The sequence below is a fragment of the Apaloderma vittatum genome, unplaced genomic scaffold (genome assembly GCF_000703405.1).
Source record: "Apaloderma vittatum isolate BGI_N311 unplaced genomic scaffold, ASM70340v1 scaffold12878, whole genome shotgun sequence".
In the NCBI taxonomy this organism is placed as follows: domain Eukaryota; kingdom Metazoa; phylum Chordata; class Aves; order Trogoniformes; family Trogonidae; genus Apaloderma; species Apaloderma vittatum.
The window spans coordinates 9,653-30,042 of record NW_009729155.1 but is presented as its reverse complement, the minus strand read 5'-3'; the positions used below and the strand labels follow the sequence as shown (position 1 = coordinate 30,042).

The 20,390-nt window shown below is 39.9% G+C and overlaps 1 protein-coding gene across 1 annotated transcript in view; it reads left to right on the top strand.

Moving 5' to 3' along the window:
* F5 (coagulation factor V (proaccelerin, labile factor)) overlaps nucleotides 1-20,188 on the top strand; it is a 34,610-nt gene extending 14,422 nt beyond the window's left edge. Inside the window, 17 exon segments of the mRNA XM_009874345.1 lie at nucleotides 207-418; nucleotides 1,204-1,354; nucleotides 1,762-1,974; nucleotides 3,479-5,414; nucleotides 7,415-7,580; nucleotides 8,786-9,022; nucleotides 9,458-9,668; nucleotides 10,820-10,999; nucleotides 12,633-12,708; nucleotides 12,710-12,735; nucleotides 13,190-13,261; nucleotides 14,306-14,397; nucleotides 15,967-16,122; nucleotides 17,573-17,717; nucleotides 17,877-18,025; nucleotides 19,006-19,188; nucleotides 19,971-20,188. Of these exon segments, the coding sequence (XP_009872647.1) occupies nucleotides 207-418; nucleotides 1,204-1,354; nucleotides 1,762-1,974; nucleotides 3,479-5,414; nucleotides 7,415-7,580; nucleotides 8,786-9,022; nucleotides 9,458-9,668; nucleotides 10,820-10,999; nucleotides 12,633-12,708; nucleotides 12,710-12,735; nucleotides 13,190-13,261; nucleotides 14,306-14,397; nucleotides 15,967-16,122; nucleotides 17,573-17,717; nucleotides 17,877-18,025; nucleotides 19,006-19,188; nucleotides 19,971-20,159 (4,394 nt within the window). The 3' untranslated portion in view covers nucleotides 20,160-20,188.
* Nucleotides 20,189-20,390: the final 202 nt, after the last annotated feature.

Below are 20,390 nucleotides of genomic sequence, written 5' to 3'. Positions count from 1 at the left end.
CAAAGCATAGACAAATACTCTTTTTTGATGTCTTAGTTTTCTGAGTTTGCTTATGATTTCAGAGAGAGACAAAAGTTCAGCTATCTCAGAGGTAGCTTGAAATGGCGTAACCACACCAATTTCTCTAGAAGGTGCAGCCTGATGTTATATAAGGACCTGGCTCTAAGTTTGCATCATTACTGTTCTCTTTCTTTATGTCTCCTTAGGCAACGGTACCCAGAGTAAAGGAATTGAACCAGGGAAGACATACACTTATGAATGGCAAATTGATAAAAGAGATCAACCTACTGCACAGGATGCACAATGTATCACAAGGCTATATCACAGTGCTGTAGACATTGAGAGAGATATAGCCTCTGGACTGATTGGCCCACTTCTAATTTGTAAAAGTGAAGCATTGACACAGAAGGGTGTGCAGGTAACATGTTTAGCAGATTTTAGAGATAGATTTTGTTCAGATAACATTATTTGATCTTCAGTGAATTTGGTTTTACTCCCCTTACAGGACTGTCATGTAGAGAGCAATTAAACCAATAGGCTTCTAAAGAAATGACTTGAAGAAACAGTCTTCGGTTCACAGCAGCAGAGGAGTTATATTCTTATTTTCTTAGCAAGAGCAGCATTTCAACAAAAGATCAGCCTGACTTGAAAGCCTATTTCTAGACTCGATAATAAACTGTCCTACTCCTGTTACTCCTCCACACTCTAAAGGCATTCAGATCTGACCTGGTCCCTTTCTGTAACTGATATAATTCAACAGGATCTGACAATTGCGGGTATCACTGACACCAGAGCAACCCAAACAGCATGGGAGGGTTCTGGGAGAGTGGTTCTCTTTGCCATCCATTGAAATCTTGCTTGGCAAAGACTTGACCATCACTTGGAAGGAGAAGAAAAGTCAAAAGCTTTTGTTAGGTCAAAGCAGGAGGCTGATTCTTTCACAGAAAGCCCAGTCGTCTACCATCTGCTTGTCAGCAGTGTTAGTGGCTCGCTCAGCACTCCATGACAGGTTGGTTGCAGTAGTAAGATCGTCACCTTGAAGTCTTGACCCTCTACTCCCTTTCACTTAGTCCTTGGATCATGCTTACCACAGCTCTGGTGAAGTGTATATTGTTTACATAATGAGGAAGAAAGATGGTAGGACTGAGTCCTTAGTACACGTTTTTGCTTAAAAATGTAACTGCTGTGTTGATTGTCTTTCAGAAAAAGGCAGATGGGGAGCAGCAGGCGATGTTTGCTGTGTTTGATGAAAATAAGAGCTGGTACATAGAGGATAACATCAAGAACTACTGCAGCAACCCTGCCAGTGTCAAAAGGGATGATCCCAAGTTCTATAACTCAAACATAATGCACAGTGAGTGGGATTTCAAGCTGAATATTGTGAAAGCTCATGTGAACTTGAGTATTCAGTGATTGCTTGTTCTCAGATGTAGTGCAAGCAGGGAATTCTCTAGTTAGTGAACTTCTAACTATGCCAGGTGACACTGTACAGAAATATTCAATATTTGAGGTACCAGGCTGACTCTGGACCCTGAAGCAAAGGCAAGAGCTATTTAACTTTGACCCAGCACCCTACTGCCTTAGAGATTCTATTTACAGAGCTGGAATCTCCGTCAAGGCTGTTGTGGATTCAGCCCTGTCCCAGTCTCTTTCAAGGCACAAATGTGAGTCCAGTTCAGTGGACTGACGTCAAAGAAGAGGAGGTTTTACAAGTCTTACTCTGAAACTATTGAAACCACTTCTATTTTGCTTTCCTTTTAGCAATAAATGGCTATGTGTCTGACAGCAGTGAAATCCTTGGATTTTGCCAGGATAGCGTGGTTCAGTGGCACTTCTCCAGTGTTGGCACTTACGATGAGATTGTTTCTGTTCGCCTTTCTGGGCACTCCTTCCTATATCAAGGGAAATATGAAGATGTGTTGAACCTTTTCCCAATGAGTGGAGAATCGGTCACAGTGGAGATGGACAATGTTGGTAAGTGGTCACACTATAGCATTTGACAGCTCTTCTAAGACTTTTTTTTTTTTTATCTGCAGTTATAAGGACTTACCTAAATAGGAAGGAAAGCTTTTCAGATAAACACAGTGCTGGAAATTGTTGAATCACCCCCCCGTGCAACTGACGTGTACGGAGTTTTGTTGGCTGCCCAGACTTAGCACACAGCATAATTCTATGTAATACTGAGGCTTTTGAGGCTTTTGGGGGGGAATTTGTTGGACTTTTTTTTTAACACAGTATTGGTGTTAGCAACAATCATTTTACAGCAGTTCTAAGATTCCTTGGAAACAATCCAGTATCAGCTCCACTGTATGATTGTGAATTCTTCCACGTGCTTGTCCATCCCAAGTTAGCTAAAATGGGCCAAAGCTGTCTAATTATGCTAGTCATTATTGGACAAAGTAGCTACACCTCGGCTTAGGCTCGTGGTCATTTAGCCACAGTAAGGTCAGCCTGACCGTATCGAATCACCAGTCCATCAGTATACATCTCGAGATCTAGCTAGGATTAATAACCTATCTTGAAAAGGTGACACTAGAACCCATGTAGTCCACACTTACAGAATTACCTGCAAAAGGACAGAGATTCTTCCTCATTGAAGGCAGTGTTTAGTACTTATCCTAAAATTCAACAAGGTTTAGGTGTGCTTATCCTATTTGAAATACCAAGGTTGGTTTGTATCTTTTATCTATTTAAATAATGAGTTCAAAGCTTGTTTTCAGTGATCACACAGCATCATGACCTTATACAGTAAAAATTTATTCTATGTTAAGTAATTCTTATTGTTCAAGATTAGGGAATCATTAGATGTTACGGAAACCTCTCCAGTAATGAAGTTGTAATTTTGCTTCATTTTAGTACCTGGTCTTTCCTTCCATTCAGAGCATGTTTGTTTTGTGGGTTTTCTTTAATTTGTTGTTATTAGAAATCAGGAAAGCTATGCAGATCACTTCAAACTCTGATAAATACAAAAAAAATTGTATGTGACGTTTTTAATTAAAAAACCCTACTTTTCTCAAAGTCTATCAATTCTGTCTGTTTTGTAATTTCTGTTAGTTCCAAAAGCAAACTATAACAGGCAAAGAAAATGATTTAATGCTGTTCAGAGAACAAAATACGATCTGTTTCCCTTAAAATCCTAATTCCAAATGGAGAAGTTATCTTATGACTAGGTTTTGGAAGAATTATTAAAACCTTTAATTCAGATTGACATCTTAATGTTTTGTGTCCAGATTGGAAATTCAACTTACTTCATTCTTTTAAAGATCCTCCTTTATGCATTTAAAGGCTTTTAAAATTCTATGTTTGTCGCATGTTTGTTAACATTGCCTGAGAACGTTATTTTTTCTGTTTAGAATGCTCTATCTGTGTGACAATACATACACAATACATACAAACACTAAGGACAGGACAAAATTAAAACTTATGTTCACTCTCCTAACTATTGCATATTAGAAACACACTTTTGTTTCAATTGCAGGTACTTGGCTCTTAGCATCCTGGGGTACCCCGGAGATGAGTTACGGCATGAGGCTGAGATTCAGAGATGCCAGATGTGACTATGAGGATGATTACGCATTTGGTTTCATGGATGTCACTTACACCAAGACTGATAAAAAGGCTCTTCCCACCTCAGTTGAAGACGATGTGCAAGAAGGAGGCGATCAGGAGGATTCAGATTACCAGGATTACCTGGCTTCTTTTTACTCCATCCGAAGCTTAAGGAAGGCAACTGGCGATGAAGAAAAACAAAACCTTACAGCACTGGCCTGGGAACAATATGAAGGTGCTGATGCTGTGAGTTCTGAGGTGGCAGCTGGCTCAGGTCTGACAGCTATAAATAGTAGTGAATCCACAAACATCTCTAAGTTCTCAGAAACTCATATCACTCCTCTTACCCCAGTTGAGGCTGAGACATTCCAGTCAAATCCCACATGGGTCACAGCAGAAGAGGACTTATTTTTAGCTAGCACAAGTGATAGAAGGGCTGACTTGGTATTTGAGAACAGAAGCCAAAGCAATTTTGAAATAGATCATGGTAATATGTCTGCAGGTGAACACTTACTGAGCAGTGGGGAAGGGCAAATGAATGTTGCAGAAGAGCTTCCAGATGATGGGAAGGACAGTAATATTTTTTCAGAAAAGCATCCAGAGGAAAGCATGGGAAAAGGAAATAACATTAACAGTAAAACGAAAAGGCAAAACTCACTAGCCATTAAGTTTTACTTTGTCCAAAAGATGAATGCTCTTCTAAAACATATTCGAAATAAAAATGAGTCATTTTCTGACTTGACGAGTGCACTTCATTCTGTGCATCATACAGAGAACACATCTGATATTGACATGGTGGGAACGAACCAGCTTCCAAATGACTATGACGATGAACTGGAAGAGGAGGAAACCAAGGTGGAAAATGCCACTCAAGCACTTAACTTGACACTGGCTTTGGACCTCATTGTAGGAGAAGGGTCTAATGTATCCAGCCTCTCTGGACCCAAGCTATCCAAAGATAAACAAGCAGGTGGTTTTTCTTTAGATCATACATTAGGCAATATACGCCCTAATTACAATCCTGCCTTAGTGAAGAACTTCCTAGAAGCATCATTGCCCAGTTCTGGGAAATATTCATCTAAAATGACAAATGAGGAATGGAATTTGGTGTCTGCAAAGGGGAGTCTGGAATTAGAGGCAAATTTAGATAAATCTGTTAGTGGTAAGTTAAATCATGGTGGCAGAAATGGTACAGCGCTCATAAATAAGAAGAATATGAAGAAGTATCAAGAGTTTTCACATTTAATGGGAGAAAAACAGAAAGGGAGCCACGTGCACCCTGGTCTGAAAGGAGAGGAGGGGAAGAAAAACGAAACTTTGAGTACACCTGGAACCTTCATCAAGGTTCGAAGGAAAAAAAAGGAATATACAGAAATGACTCACTTGCTGAACCCAAGGAGTAAGAAGCCCCAAAACCCCACCAATTCTACAGCAGGGTTTGGCCGTGCGTTGTTCCCAACTAAAACCAACCACACGGTGCTGCCATGTTGCACTAACACCACAGGGGCGCCCAGTGAGGCCAACCATACAGTGGAACTGAGAAGAGCCAGGCACGGGGGGTTGCTAAATTATACACTCACCCCACGGCAGCTTAAGCCATCGATCATGATTGGGCTTCCCCAAGGAAACGGAGACTACGAATACGTTACGGAAGGATCTGACATCGAAGAAGTATCGGGTGCTGAATACGAGTATCAGTATGTGACGTTTGATGACCCGTACATGACAGACCCAAAAGTGAATATCAATGAACAACGTAACCCAGAGAACATTGCTGAACATTACCTGCGTAGCAAAGGGAATGAGAGGAGATACTATATTGCAGCTGAAGAGGTCTGCTGGAACTATGCAGGATACAAAGAAAGGTTTGGCTAAATGATTTGCTTTCCTTTTGCATGCCACCCTGATACGTACTAGCAGGGTGTTGATTTACATGCTGATAAACTTTAAAGTATCTGTAATGTGCTGTAGATGTGGCACTTCAGGATACAGTTTAGCAATCATGATGGTATTGGGTTAACAGTTGAACTAGGTGATCTTAGAGATCTTCTTCAACCTTTATGATTCTATGTGATTTCCAACATTTCAGTTTCAGAACCCTAAGAATTTTCCATGGGACGCTGGAGTCCTACCTAGAGTGTCATAGGGAGAGATTACTATAATCAAGAATAAAACAACTATGACCTCTATCTCCACCCACCCCCCTTTTTTTCCCTTACCCACCTTCTGTAGATTTACTAGAAATACTCTATAAAACAGAAGTTGAAAAATCCACTAGAAGATGTCAAGAGGGAAACTTCCAGTTAGTTTTGTTGTATTTTAATGACCTATTTTACTTCCTTCTTAAGTTCTTAGATTCTGTAGTAGAGACAGGATAGAGACATTCTTCTATAAAGTCTTTCAAGGAATTTAATGGACCGACTCATCTGATATTAGGCTTATAGGCAGGATGAAATCAGAGTTTCTGACACTATCAAGAAGTGGCTCTGGTGTCTCAGTTCTCTGTTGTAAAATGGGATAATAGAAGTCTCCAACTTCACAAGGCTGCAGTGCTGAAAAATATATCAAAGATGCAAAGTGATTAACCACACCGGTCACTGCCTCAAGTCAAAAATAAGGCTGCATGAATTCTTGCATTGTTATTCCTACTGTTTAGAGAAATCTGAAGGTGGACTGGAACACAAAGCCTAATGTAGAGGGGTTTTCTTACATTTTCACAGGAAAGGCTGGCCACTATGCCACAGCAGAGTATCTGTGACTTGAGAGAAACTCTGTACTAAAAATTCGTTATCTTAACTCACACAAATTAGAAGCGTGTACAAATTCTCACACAAATTCTACAGTGTGTAGAATTCCTAGTCACTTTTCATCGACAAGCTGAACTTTGGGATTCTTGAAGTGAACAAGACCAAAACCACCACAACTTCAGGTTTTTATCAAAAGTAGCAAAACGGGAGTGGAAAAAAAATATTTGTACAAGTTCAGCTCCAAACATATGCTATTTCTCAAACTGAATTTTCATTTTATTTGTTGTCTTTCTCCCCACGCTTTTTTCAGTATTCTTCAGGTTTACTCCTGCCTCCTCTCAGTCCATACAAATGGCACTTGCAAAAATGGCAGAAACCACAGTTTCATTTGCACACTTGCAAAATAAAGAAATCCTTATGCTCAGAGCTCTGGATAGATCTCCCCAGTGAGGTTCATCCTCACTAGTGCAAGGGGTTCCAGTGAACCTAACAGAGCCCATGGCACATATAATGTCGGTGTGTGGAAGAGCTGAAAACCAGCCTTTCTTCCTACTGTATGACTTAGGTTAAGTTTCTGGGTTTTTGCAGAATTGACAATGAGGCAAGCTTTGTAGGGAGTGATAATATGTTTTATCAGAATAATACTTCTATTTAAGATCTGGAGAGTGTTTTGAGTGCCTAAAATCTTTTTTTTTCTTACCAACTCTGTGTTGCAAAATGCAGATATGATTAAATGTAAAGTGTGTTTCTGTTAGAGAAGGTATATCTGTGAGACAGTAGGGTATAGGTAGTGGGATCACTACACTCCGAGCTAAACTCCGATTCAGAGTTTAAGGCTAATGTTAAAATAGGAAAGTGGAGCTCAAGTGGCTTTTCAGAGACTAGCTAGAGTTTTTTCAGCTATAGATGACCAAATCTTTGAAAGATCTCATATACAGCTGTAGAATTAGAATTGCTTAAACACTACTAGTCATGCTTTTCAGAGTCATCTGACATTAATTTCTGTGGTTATCCTTTATATGCTAAAATCTTCCTGCTGCACAAGTTCTCAGATTTCATCAAAGCTATTACTTCTGATCCACTGTGTGGGGTTTTTTTAATTGGGGATTTCCTTTCAGTACAATGACGAATGACAAAAGCTGTAAAGATGGCAGCACATATAAAGTGGTTTTCCAAAGCTATACGGACAGCACCTTTACGACTCTCCAGGATGAAGACGAATATACAGAACACCTTGGCATCCTGGGGCCAGTTATCCGGGCTGAAGTGGATGATGTTGTCCTAGTAGGTGCATGTTTTGAATATGTGTACGGGATAAGATTCTTGTGGCCATCTTACAGTGTGACATAGAATGGGTTTAGAAATACCACAGATTTTTAAAGGATCATGAGGGGAAACAGTTTTCAAAACCAGAAATTGCAGTGTGGACACAAAAGCACAGTGGTGTTTGAGACACATCCTTTTTTTCTTTACCCATGGCAAATTAATTTCTGTTTTTATGTTCTATGTTTTCCATCATTAAATACTGGCTTAACAGTAATACTGACTCACGTAAAATGAGATTTAATTTTAACATTAAAAAATAAGAAGTTTTTTAAATGCAGATTGCACTGAAGATACTACTTTTTATATGTAAGGGGAGCTTTCTAATTTTTTAGAAGAAATAAATAAGTTTATACTCACAAAGAATATAGATATTTCTCCAAAAACTGTATTCTCTTCAGGAAACTTCTGCTGTAAATGGGTTGTAAATGTTGCTGTCAACATTTAGTTCTAATACAAACAAGCAGGATGGAGAGGAACTGTATCCTTGGTTGATACAGTGCTATATTTGCATTAGGAAGCACGTTGCTGTCGAGTTTCCCTTCTCTCATCCTTCTTCATCCAGCCTTCCAACGCACAGGGATGGGCGTAGATGGGGAAAGTAGGTCTCGCCACTTTCTACTTATTTATTTAGGAGTAGTGCACAACAGGAACACCTTGAGCCACATTAAAAAACCTGGGTAACAAGAAAGACTGTTTTATCTTGGGAATATCATCCTCTAAGGAGAGGTGAATATGTTATCTCCCTGTCCTCAGGCTTCTCTGGGACAGGTGAGAAACACTGATTTTGGTGAGAGGGGTACATACAGCTCTGGTGTTAACCATTTTTTGCCCTTCTTTAGTGCAAATGTGTAGCAAAGCCTAAGAAGTAGAAAATCCCCAGCTCACTGCTCGCTGTAACTAAGAAAAAGTCCTGGGAACCCAAGCTCAGTGGAAGACGAGGAGTTAGACTCAGGCTTTCTACTCTTTAATTAACCACCTGCATCAAAGGGGGTGACTCTACATGGGGACGTCAGAAGCTATCCCTGCCCACTTTGCCAGGCACAACGTAGCCTGTAGTTATTATACAGCTCTTGACCCTGTTTTCAGGTCATGGAAATGTGTTGTGTGAGGAATTTGTTTTAAGCCTGAATTTGCTGAACAGAATCTATTTTTTTTTTCTCTAGGTTCATTTTAAGAATCTAGCATCCAGACCATATTCCCTCCATGCTCATGGGCTCCTCTATGAAAAGTCCTCTGAGGGAAGCATTTATGATGACGAATCTTCAGCTTGGTTTAAGGAAGATGACCAAGTTCAGCCAAATAACAGCTATATATATGTATGGTCTGCAAACAGGCGATCGGGACCTATGCAGTCAGGTTCAGCGTGTCGGTCCTGGATCTACTACTCCGATTTAAATCTGGTAAGGGAATCTAAATAGAAGTGATGGAGTCAATCACAGAATCACAGAAGTATTTATGCTGAAGAGATCACTAGAGATCACCTAGTCTATCTCCCACAACTCAAGCAGGATCAGCTGGAATAGGATCATGTCCAGTTGGATTTGGGTGTCTCCAGATGATGTTGCTATTTGGCTGTAGAAATGTAAGCTGCAGAACATGTTTTGGATAGCTGTTCCAATCTGACAATCTCTTACACTCAGTTAAAGGAGGATATAAGCTGTTGAAGAAAATGTGTTGGGAAACTCTTTGGTAGACTGAGCAGGTGAAAGTAAAGATGCAAGGCAACAGAAATTCTGGTCTCTGCTTTAAATTTTTAGAGCCTGATGCATTTCTACAGAATCGACATCTTTTGGGAAATCCACTTTTACATCTAATATGAGTTTATTACCTTCTAGGAGAAAGATATTCATTCTGGCTTGATTGGGCCAATACTGATCTGTGAGAAAGGAACCTTCAGTAAGTCAAACGACAGCAGAACATTGACCCGAGACTTTTTCTTGCTCTTTATGGTCTTTGATGAAGAGAAAAGCTGGTACTTTGACAAACGTTCTAGAAGGCCTTGTACTGAGAAGACCCAAGAAATGCAGCAATGCTACAAATTCCACGGTACTTATTTAATTTTGCCAAATATTCAGTTTACTGGGCTGGAGGGAAAGGTGTTAGGGGAGTTATTTCAGCTCACAGTGCCTTTGAACATGCCTAAATTCTACACGTTAATTATGTGAATGTGTGGGGTTTTTGTTCTCCATTGTACCCATGATAGTCACAATTTTATATGTAAAGATTAGCATTGGGTGGAAATTTGTTATTAAAATGAAGAAAGGACATACTAGACTGAAACTTTCAACACAAAGTCTGTCTCTCAGTCACATACATCTACACCCCGTATTTTTTTAAAAAACCCACAAAACCAAAAAAAAACCCTCTTTCCAGTAAGAAGCTAATACTGTGAAAACTTTTTTTTGGCAAGAAATTTTAAAAATACTGTAATAATTTGATAAATCAACTACTTCTATGGAGGAATTCAAAGCAGCTGTAGGACAGCCCTTCATAAACTACCTCTCTGTGGATACAGAGATTTTAATAATGTACAGTTAAGTGGCTGACTACTCAAAGGTAACCTTTTTTTCTCTTTAAAGTAGTGGTCAGTTATGAAACTCTGTGTTTCTGTCCTTGAAAATCTGATGATTATGTACTATAAGGGAAGTGGTTGAATCGCGATCCTTGGATGTTTTTAAAGGCTGTGTCAATGTGGCACTTGGGGACATGGTTTAGAAGGGGGTAGAGTTAGATAACGGTTGGGCTTGATTATTTTAAATGTCTTTTCCAACCAAAACAATTCTACGATTCTCTAATTTTATGTTTGAAAAAAAGCATGTTTAGAAGTGAAATCTGCCTTTTGAAAATGTGGTCTATGACTGTAGGGCTGTGGAATGGCAAGCTGCAGAAAATGTTTTGGATCACTGTCCTTTCTTTTGGGCCTGATGTTCCCATCTGACATTTCTTACATGTCTTTTTTCTCCTGGCTGACAAGTTGCAAGGAAACGGTGCTTGAATCCTCTGGTGAGGTCCTTGGATTTTTTGAATTGATGTACGTAGGTTATAAAGTGTCTAGCACTTTGAAAAGAGAAAAGTAGTGTCTTCCCCACACTCATTACTTTATTAAAGATTTTACTTATTTTATTAACTACGTTCTAGCACTTTCAGACCTGTTTTGTGAATGGTTCTCCTCAGTAACGATACTTTGTTTTCCCCAGCTATTAATGGGATTACATACAATTTGCAAGGCTTGAGGATGTACAAAGGTGAACTGGTCCGATGGCATTTGCTGAATATGGGTGGGCCAAAAGACATTCATGTTGTTAATTTTCATGGACAGACCATCATAGAACAAGGAGAGCCTAAGCACCAGCTTGGTCCATACACACTCCTTCCAGGTAAGTACCAGAGCAAAGTTCTAAGGGGTGATCATTGCAGTCTCTCGTCATCATACCAAGGTAAAGGTAAACAGAAGCACAGTAAGAAAGGGCTTGAGAACACTGACGGTTCATTTGTCTGTGATGGGCCAAAGGGAAACCATCACTTTGCACCTCGATTAACACTGTGAGAGAGAGAAAGAAAGATAACTTTGCAACCCTTTAAAACTGGAAATACAAATAAAGTTACAGAGAAAACTTAAGTGCTTGAACAAATTTCTTCCTCTCAAATGCCATGTGATATATATGGAAAGTGAACAGCAGTATGGTCTGTAGCACTACCTGCTGTTTTGCACTTCCCTTGCCACTCGCCAGGTGTATGAGCACGAGCAGGTTTCTCTCCTTTATCACGTCTCTTTTCCTACCCGCAAAGTAAGTCGCAGTGCTGGGCTCGGCCTTGGAAAGTGCTCAGTCATAAAGGTCAGTATTGGAAAAAGGAAGTCAGTACGATAGTATCAGCCACCGATTCCTTGTGAAATGACATATGTACAGTCGAGCAGCAACCCTGTTCCTGTGTCCCAAGGCTTCAGTAACACCAAGTTTCACTAATGGTTGCTGAGAAAGAGTACTGGCATCTGGGCTAAATAGGGTTTATTTTCGTAATGTCAAGGTGAGTGTGATAGAGAAAGAACAAGTGTGAGCCCTAGGAGAATTCTTACGGCCAGGGAGAAAGGAAATAGGCTACAAGCATTCATTAGTCCACAGGATATGCTCCTTTGTCCATCACTGTCAGCAGTGCGAGCATGCGGTCACAGCATTTATGAAGCCTGTATTGCCAGCTACAGATGGTGCAAAACCAACTAAACAAACCAAAACTGGCAAAAAGGAAATCAGAATAATGGGATTTGCTTGTAATAATAGTTTATTTTGATAAACATTAAGTGGTTTGTTCACTGTTTAAGCTTTTTAATTGAACATTTTTTACTATGACATCTACGTTAGTTTTTGTTTAAATGGGAACCAGAATTATCATGTCTAGGAATATAAGAAAAACAATGAAGCCTGTGCTGTGCTTTCTAAAAAGTGCAGCAGACAGCCTAAACTATATCTGCTTCTTGCTCAATCTTTGGCCCTCCTGGGGCAGTCAGAAAGAGAAGGGAGGGCCCATACATCTGATTCTCCCACATCTATTTTTGGCTTCCACATCTATTTTTGGCTTCTTTGCATCCATCCTTTACATTACTTGAACAAAACGCTGGGTCAGCATGAGTAAGAACTGTATTCAGCACCACAGAATTAACATCCCTACATTATGTGATAAACTTAATAGCACTGTTCATTATGTGGCTCAGGACTGTAAATAATGTGCAGATACCTGTTGTTACATACAAACATCTGAGGTTTTGTACTTTGCACCAGGAAAAGGTTAGGTTTTGATCTGGTCACATAGTTCCAATCTCAGTCTCCAGCTGGAAATTGCTTCCTACGAAAAAGATGCTTGAAGCAGTGGTAGTTACTACTCTCTCTGAATGTGTAACAAGTTATTTAATTTTTTTTCTAGATTAAGTCATAGGATGATCTTTGGTTTAATATTGGTAATATCAACAATATAATGTTTATGTTTCCGATACGATTCTCTTCCATTTTTTTCAAGGCTCATTTAGAACAATTGAAATGAAACCACAGAGACCTGGCTGGTGGCTTTTAGACACTGAAGTTGGAGAATATCAGCTTTTCCTATTTGATTATAGAGAAAGGTACTGAACTAAGGTGTTTTGTGGCTGGGGGAGTCAAGCTTTAAAGTCATCTCTACCCTTTCAAGATCACTAAAAATAAATCTGGGAGATTGTTCTGCAAAAACCTGAAGTGGATTCTCTGTGCATTCAAAGAGGGAGTGGAGTGGTTACTGTAAATTTGTTCTGGAAGAAAAGATGCTTAGCCTCCAGCATACTATCTTTGAATTATTTAGTATATTACCTTTATACCTTTAAAATGCTACCTTTGAATTTGAGGTTTCTTCACAGTAACCAGTCAATTAATCTGTTGAGAGAAATTGCAGAGATTAATTTTAGCCTTCTTTGGTAAGAGAGTGGCGATGTTACAGTATTACTAAGAATTGTTCTGAGTGATGTTGTTTAGAAGGCTCCACCAGCCTATGTATTGGAAGAGCCCTCCTTTTCTTTAACAGTAGACTTGCTGTGCTCTCTTTAGAGTGCAGGAATCCCATGGGTCTAGAAAATGGAGTTATACTTGATTCGCAGATCATCGCTTCGCATCATATAGGTGAGTTTATATTTGAAAAAGTCTGGGCATGTTCCTGAATATCATCAGCAAAGTACTGTAGTTCCATATTCTTTTGGCATTGTGATACATCTTACAAGAGCAGTTCAGTAGTGAATCAACTGTCAGGTTTAAAAGCTCTCTAATGCTGCAAGCAGACTGTGAGATGTATTAGGTACCCCTCACCATTGTATTTTAACAGTGTCACAGGTCTACTCCCAGGGAGTCCTCTGTCTGTGGCCTGCTGGATGACCTGGAACAAATCCAGCTTTATCTTTTTGTCTTTTGGGTTCCCTGCTTGAAAATGAACACCCAACATTAAAAAAAGCTTTTGAGATGTGCATGTAGTACGAGATGAGAAGAGACAAAGCACATCTGCTCTGACAGATATGGGAACCTGGCATCCAGAGCAATGACAGTATTTAATTTACCGAGTTTATTCCTTGTATAGAAGTGGGATCATTTGGTAGAAAAATTGATAGAATTTTACAAGAGCAGTGGGAAATCAAGATATACAGGTTGCACATGCAGAAACACACATCCTTTCCCTTGAAATAACAAATTATTTTGGAAAACTGATTTCTCTATGGATTTCATTTTCTTCATTTCCTGCCACAGTGCTATGCAGGTTTGAAATCTGTGATGTCAGGTTTATTCCATGTCAGTAGTTAACACGGAAACCTCTTGATGCAGAGGGGAGCTTTCTTTCATGAATGTAGGGCACAGTTTGTGACTGATCTTGCTGGTGGCCAAAACTTGTTTAGCAAACTCTAGATGCTGGTTCCCAGTCAGTAGACAGTACATTACACAAAAGACTGTTATTTTAAAGTCATTCTGCCAACTGTAAAACTTTGCAGGGTAACAACTGACTTCCAGTTGCTGACCGTGTCCAAATTCCCTAAATTATTAGAGTCTCTTGGGTTTTTATTTTTTCCCAAGCCAGACTGAAAATGAACTGAAGCACTCAACATCAGTAGCTAGTTATAGCCTCCAATTTTTTGCAGCACCTCTCTTTAAATTCTTGCTTTATTGATATTTTCTGTCTAGACTATTGGGAACCTAAGTTAGCCCGACTAAACAATTTTGGAACATACAATGCTTGGAGCACTACAATGACAGAAGAACTCCCTTGGATCCAGGTATGGTTGGTACAACATGTGTTGACCATTGAGTTATAGTTTTCCTACAGCTTGTTTTAGAAGGTCAGACTGCTCCTGTTCTTGCTAAGATGACTGCTGGGGAAAACTTAAAAGGTGTATCAAGTTTGATTGGAGATGCCATAAGTTGTTCATCTATCCTGGAGTCCTCTATTGCTATTGAGGCCTACTGGACAGTTATTCCCACAATTTAGACTGCAACTATTTTGTAGGCAAATGGAATCATTCTTCCTACTGCTCTCTTTTTTCCGTCTGTCTTACCCAACAGTACTTATTATATATATGTGTTTGTTGGGTGATCATTTAAAGTATTGCTTCAGATGACTTTTTGCTTGGTTGGTTTGGATGCTTCTGTGTCCAACTTGACACAGCAGAGTGTGGCTTCACAAGGAAATTAGGCTTATAATTATGGCCTCAAGAACTACATCATTCAGTCACCTTGCTTCTATCTTTTTCTCCCGTCCCAATCACTTTTGCAGCAGACAATTTGCACCCAAATCCTGGGAGGATTTCTTACAAATCTCATTAAAATTGGCAGTTGGGAGGGGAGGAAAAAAAATCCCTCAAAGTAGTGTTGCAGTGTAAGTTCTACAGGTGGCTGTTGTGTTTGGCTTGCTAATATTTTACATGCTAGCAAGTTAAGGTCAAGCAGGGGGAGAAGGTTGGGACCTCTGATATGGAATTGGAAATACTGATGGGAGGAGAAACAGTTTAATAGGGGCCTGGTAGTGAGAAGCTGAGATTACTGCAGTAAAGCATGCAGAGATGTGGAGGGCATATCCTGAAGAACAAGTTCCACTGCTGATAGGAACATCTTGCTGATTTTTTTTTATTATTTTTTTTAAGTACTAAGTGCTTGGATCTGATATCAGTAGGAATGGTAGCTTTTCTGCACTTCAGATACTCGTATGCCTTTTCTCACCGTGGGCAGAGGAAATGGCCTCAAGTTGCACCTGAGGAGGTCTATATCGGATATTAAGAAAAACTTCTTCACAGAAGGGGTTGTCAAACACTGGAACAGGCTGCTCAGGGAAGTGATTGAATCACCATCCCTGGAGGTATTTAAAAGACGTGTAGCTGTGGTGCTTAGGGACAGTGTTTAGACCTGGCAATGCTAGGTTAACAGTTGAGCTCAGTGATCTTGAAGATCTTTTCCAACCTCAATGCATCTTTGATTCTATGGCATCCAAAACTAAAGGGAGCTTATGAAAATGTGAGCCTTTAATTTCTTTACAATCTTTTTTTCTGTCTGTAAAATGGGGATAGCGGCATTCTGCCTGCTACAGAGATGCATATTTTTGAGGTGTCTTTGGTGCTGTGCTGAACACTGTAGAATGGCCTCTGAAATTAAATGCACGCACAAATAAATATGTAAGTGAAGCGAGAGCCAGACAGCATTCATTTGGACTATAGCATCAGGGTGTTATTCCTGAGTGTATTAGTGTTGCGGATGTTAAAATGCAGGGCTCAAAGCTATTGCATAGATGCCAAAGAACGAAATGGATTTGGATGTGCGTTATTGGCTTTCTAAACCCCATTTGCTGTTCCTAGGTGGACTTTCAAAGACAAGTTCTCTTAACTGGGATACAGACACAGGGAGCCAAGCAGTTTGTGAAGTCCTTGTATGTCCAGAAGTTCTTTATTGTTTACAGCAAAGACAAACGGAAGTGGAACACCTTCAAGGGAGACAGCTCACCAGCACATAAGGTCTGTATGTGCCATAGGGGTTGTGACAACCTAGATAGCATCATTGGATGATGCAGCGAGGTGACAGTTTTATGTTAAGAGATAGTGGGAATAATTATGGCCTTCAGAGATTTAATAATAAGCTTGGGGCCCCAAAGGGTGTTTACCAATCTAATAAAATTCAGACCAGAAGACTAATTATAAGGTAAGAAACCTCTTAGACTGGGGTTTAGATTGGCGCTGCAACCTTGGCTGTATCAAGTCTGACTTTCTCACAGGTGTCTCTGCATACATTTGTTTCCTAAGCCCATATCAGCTTTTTTGAAGCAAGCAGGAAGCTGAACAAAAAATCAGGCTCTACCTCATTTGGGATTAGATCCTCGTTCCTTTCCCTCCCTTCCTGTGGTCACAACAGTTGAATATTAAACTATCTGAATTGCCTGCAGAAGGCCTGTGTAATAAATGTGGCCATACCCTGCAAGAGGTTCTTTTGAAGCCCGACTGCTTCAGCCCTACCAATTACAGCTCCCTTCCATTTACCATGAGCTTTCTGTGATGCAAATCCCACTATCTTACCTCTCCTTTTGCCTCCTTACTAGTGTATTCTTACAGACTTACATAGTGCATACAAATGGGTTGCTTATTTGAACTGAGGCCTTCAGGCGCTTCCAAACATATTAAGATGGGACCGTTGTAATCAAACTTAAGTTTTAAGGAGCTAATTGCTTAATGAATAGTTAATCACCATTCTAATTAAATTAGTTTATTAATTTATGTTAGGATAAGGAATATAGAACTCTACTTAGGCTAAGAAGTCATGTGTAGGCCTTGGCTAGAGCTAGAGCTGGTGCAAGTTGCAAAGCTGGCAGGGAATGTTTCGTACTTGTAAAAGGTCTCACCGCACCTGTGCTTTGGTCTCACTGCACCTGTGCTTTAATAACAATACCAGCATATTTCATTTAGACAAATCAATATGTGTATTTCATGCAGGCATGCCTCCCTACCTCCCTACTCCCCCATTTTTGTCTTGTGGTTAGATGTGATCTCACCCCAATTATCAGCGATTGTATGGAAATAAGATATATGAATATTAATAAGGGTTGAACCAATCATTATAAAGGTCAAAATTAATAGTGGACATTTTATGCATGTATAAATGTGTATAAATGGATTGAATTTTTGTGAGGTATTCGAAGCATTGGGTGATTTCCAAGCTTCCCAGCGCTGCAATAAAGAAGTGCCGGCTTATCTACATGTAGATAAGTTCTGTTGTTTTTGCGACCTTCCCTTTGAAAAATCGCAACAGGCCCATGAAATACTTCAAGTTGCCCTGCAGCATAGGATGCTCCATCACTGTAGATGAGCCTAATGGTATAAAAAAGACTTACTTATGTAACAGAGCAGCTTTTTGTTACCCAATCTTTTATTTGCATTAAATTAACAATATATGGATGGATTTATGTTTTAATAGGTTTTTGAAGGTAATTCCGATGCCAATGGGGTAAAAGAGAACATAATTGATCCTCCTATTATTGCTCGATACGTCAGAGTCTACCCAACCGAGGCCTACAACAGACCTACTCTTCGCATGGAGTTCCTGGGCTGTGAAGTAGATGGTAAGAATGGTTCATGTGCTGATGCTTCCTTTCTAGTAATTTTTTTTAACCTAATACGTTAAATGAAGCTGTAATCGTGGGTGGTTTTGATTCCAATATTGTTGCTTAGGCTGTGGCCACATGGATTAACTGGAGATAACATGGTACTTCTCCTACCAGGTTGCTCTTTGCCACTTGGAATGGAAAATGGAGAGATCAAGAATTCCCAGATAACAGCCTCATCTGTTAAGACATCCTGGATTAGCACATGGGTACCTTCACTTGCTCGTCTCAATCAGAAAGGAAACGTGAATGCCTGGCGAGCCAAGGTAACAAGTGAAAAATGGGGACAACAGCAAGTCAGCTACAGTTAATAGATTTGTGCTGCTCATGTGCTTCCTGCACACTGTGTCCAGTGCTAAGCATGATAAGATCACTTCACAGCCCTTTAGACATCCTTTGGGAAGAAGCCCATTCAACTCCTCCACAGATAACTTGTTCAACTTCTGGCAACAGCAATGGCCTTGAAACTGCGTCAGGGCAGGTTTAGGTTGGATCTCAGGAAGCACTTCCTCACGGAGAGGGTGCTCAGGCACTGGGATGCACTGCCCAGGGAAGTGGTGGAGTCACTGTCCCTGGAGGTGTTTAAGGAGAGGCTGGATGTGGCACTTGGTGCCCTGGTCTGGCCAATGTGGTGGTGTTGAGTCATAGCCTGGACTTTCTCAGCCTCAACAATTCTGTGATTCTGTGAAATCATATTTTGAGATGGATGGCATTCTCTGTGCTGAAGCCTGCAGCACTTCTCTGCAGAAAGAGCCTTTTTAGGGAGATGAATACAACTTGCATATTTGGCTCAAAGGGTTAAAGAAACCGTTCTTGGGTTTGCTTATAGGCAATGCAGCTTAATTGATCTGGAGATCATCCACTGACCTCCAGCAAGGCATATTAGATTCTGTGTCTTCAAAATGGAGCTGCATTTCTTTATGAAGTATATATTGAGATTTGCTGGAAGCTACTGTTTTGTAAAAGCATGTGGTATTAGTATTAGGTACTACATTTTAATACTGAAGATAAATCTCTGTTTTTTTCATTATGTATTGGAAATTAATGTGGAAATCTTAAGACACTAACTGCAGCGAAGTTAATTGTATGGGCCAGCAAGAATGCTTGTGACTCAGCTTTACTCCTCTGCACTTCTTTGATGCTGTTTTGATGCATTTTGATGCAGTTTTAACTATGTTTAAACGTGATTTTTCACTTCAGAAAATACAAAGACATGCTGGCTAATAACCCTTTTTATCAATGGTAGGTGAACAACAACCAACAGTGGCTGCAAATTGATCTCCTCACAATTAAGAAGATAACTGCTATTGCTACCCAGGGGGTCAAGTACATCACTTCTGAAAACTTTGTGAAAACCTACATTATCCTGTACAGTGACCAAGGCTCAGACTGGAAATCCTATACAGAAGGTTCAAGCTCAGTGGCAAAGGTATGATCCTCAGCTCAGGCAAACATATTGTTGCTTGGTTTTAGATGCTGAGCATAGTCAAGGCCTGAAGGCAGAATACCCAGCCAAATAGATATTCTGAGGCTTTTAAAACGCTAGGGAGATGAGGTTAGTACAGATAATGTCAAAATATCCATCTGCTTTTGGTCATAGTAATTAAGAGTAATAAAAGGAAAGAATGCCAAATCTGTAGGGACCACAGGTGACATTGTGAGAAAAGAAGCTGACACTATTTGTAAGGGAGTACATGTAACCTGAATGCACAAGGACATTTAATTGCAATGAACAATGGATTTTGCTGGCCTTCTTTTCAACTTTTTTATTGCTGCCTTGATTTTATAAGTGAAATTAATGTTAGTAAGCAGTTTTGCTGCTCACCAACAAAGCTGGAGAGCTTCAGATGCCTGACCAGACACAGTACTTTTATATCACCTTACATCAACCTAATTCATAAGGACTATTATCAGGGTAAAATAATCAAAGTTTGGATTTTTAGTCCATCCAAATTAGAATGGCAGATTTTGTGGTGTGGATGGAAACAGTGGCCATTTAATTCATTCAGACTCAGGTATCACTGGCCTGAACTAGCTTGGATCCAGCATTTTGGGAAGAGACTGGATGTGGTCTAATGTAAAATCAGAAATGAGACAGTCCATCTACTCTGGATGGCTAATGCAACAGCTTGGAACCATTTTAAAAAGAAAAAGCAGGTGTTTTTTTTAAAGTGCTGCCTTTTAACTGATCACATGGTTTTGTATTTGCAGGTTTTCTTGGGTAACGAAAACAACAGTGGTCACGTCAAGCATTTCCTTAACCCACCCATCCTGGCCAGGTTTATCCGCATTGCTCCAAGAACATGGTATAATGGTATTGCCCTTCGGGTAGAACTCTATGGCTGTGATTTTGCTGGAGGTCTCACTGTGAAAAGGACTGAGAGGCCTGGGAGTTCTTAACCTTTTGGCAATTGCCATACAGAACAATTTTGCTTTTAAAACCCTTGAAACAGTGATGATTAGTAGTTTGGATGCATGCTTCCTCAAAGGACCTTCATGCTTTGCCAGCAAGAATTGAGAGACGTTTCTCTGGCAGATGTTTCATTCCTACAAATACACACTTTACAAAACAGCTTCTTCTCTCTGGGAAGACACAGCAGTCCCTTTTGATTTGTATTATCACTTCTTCAT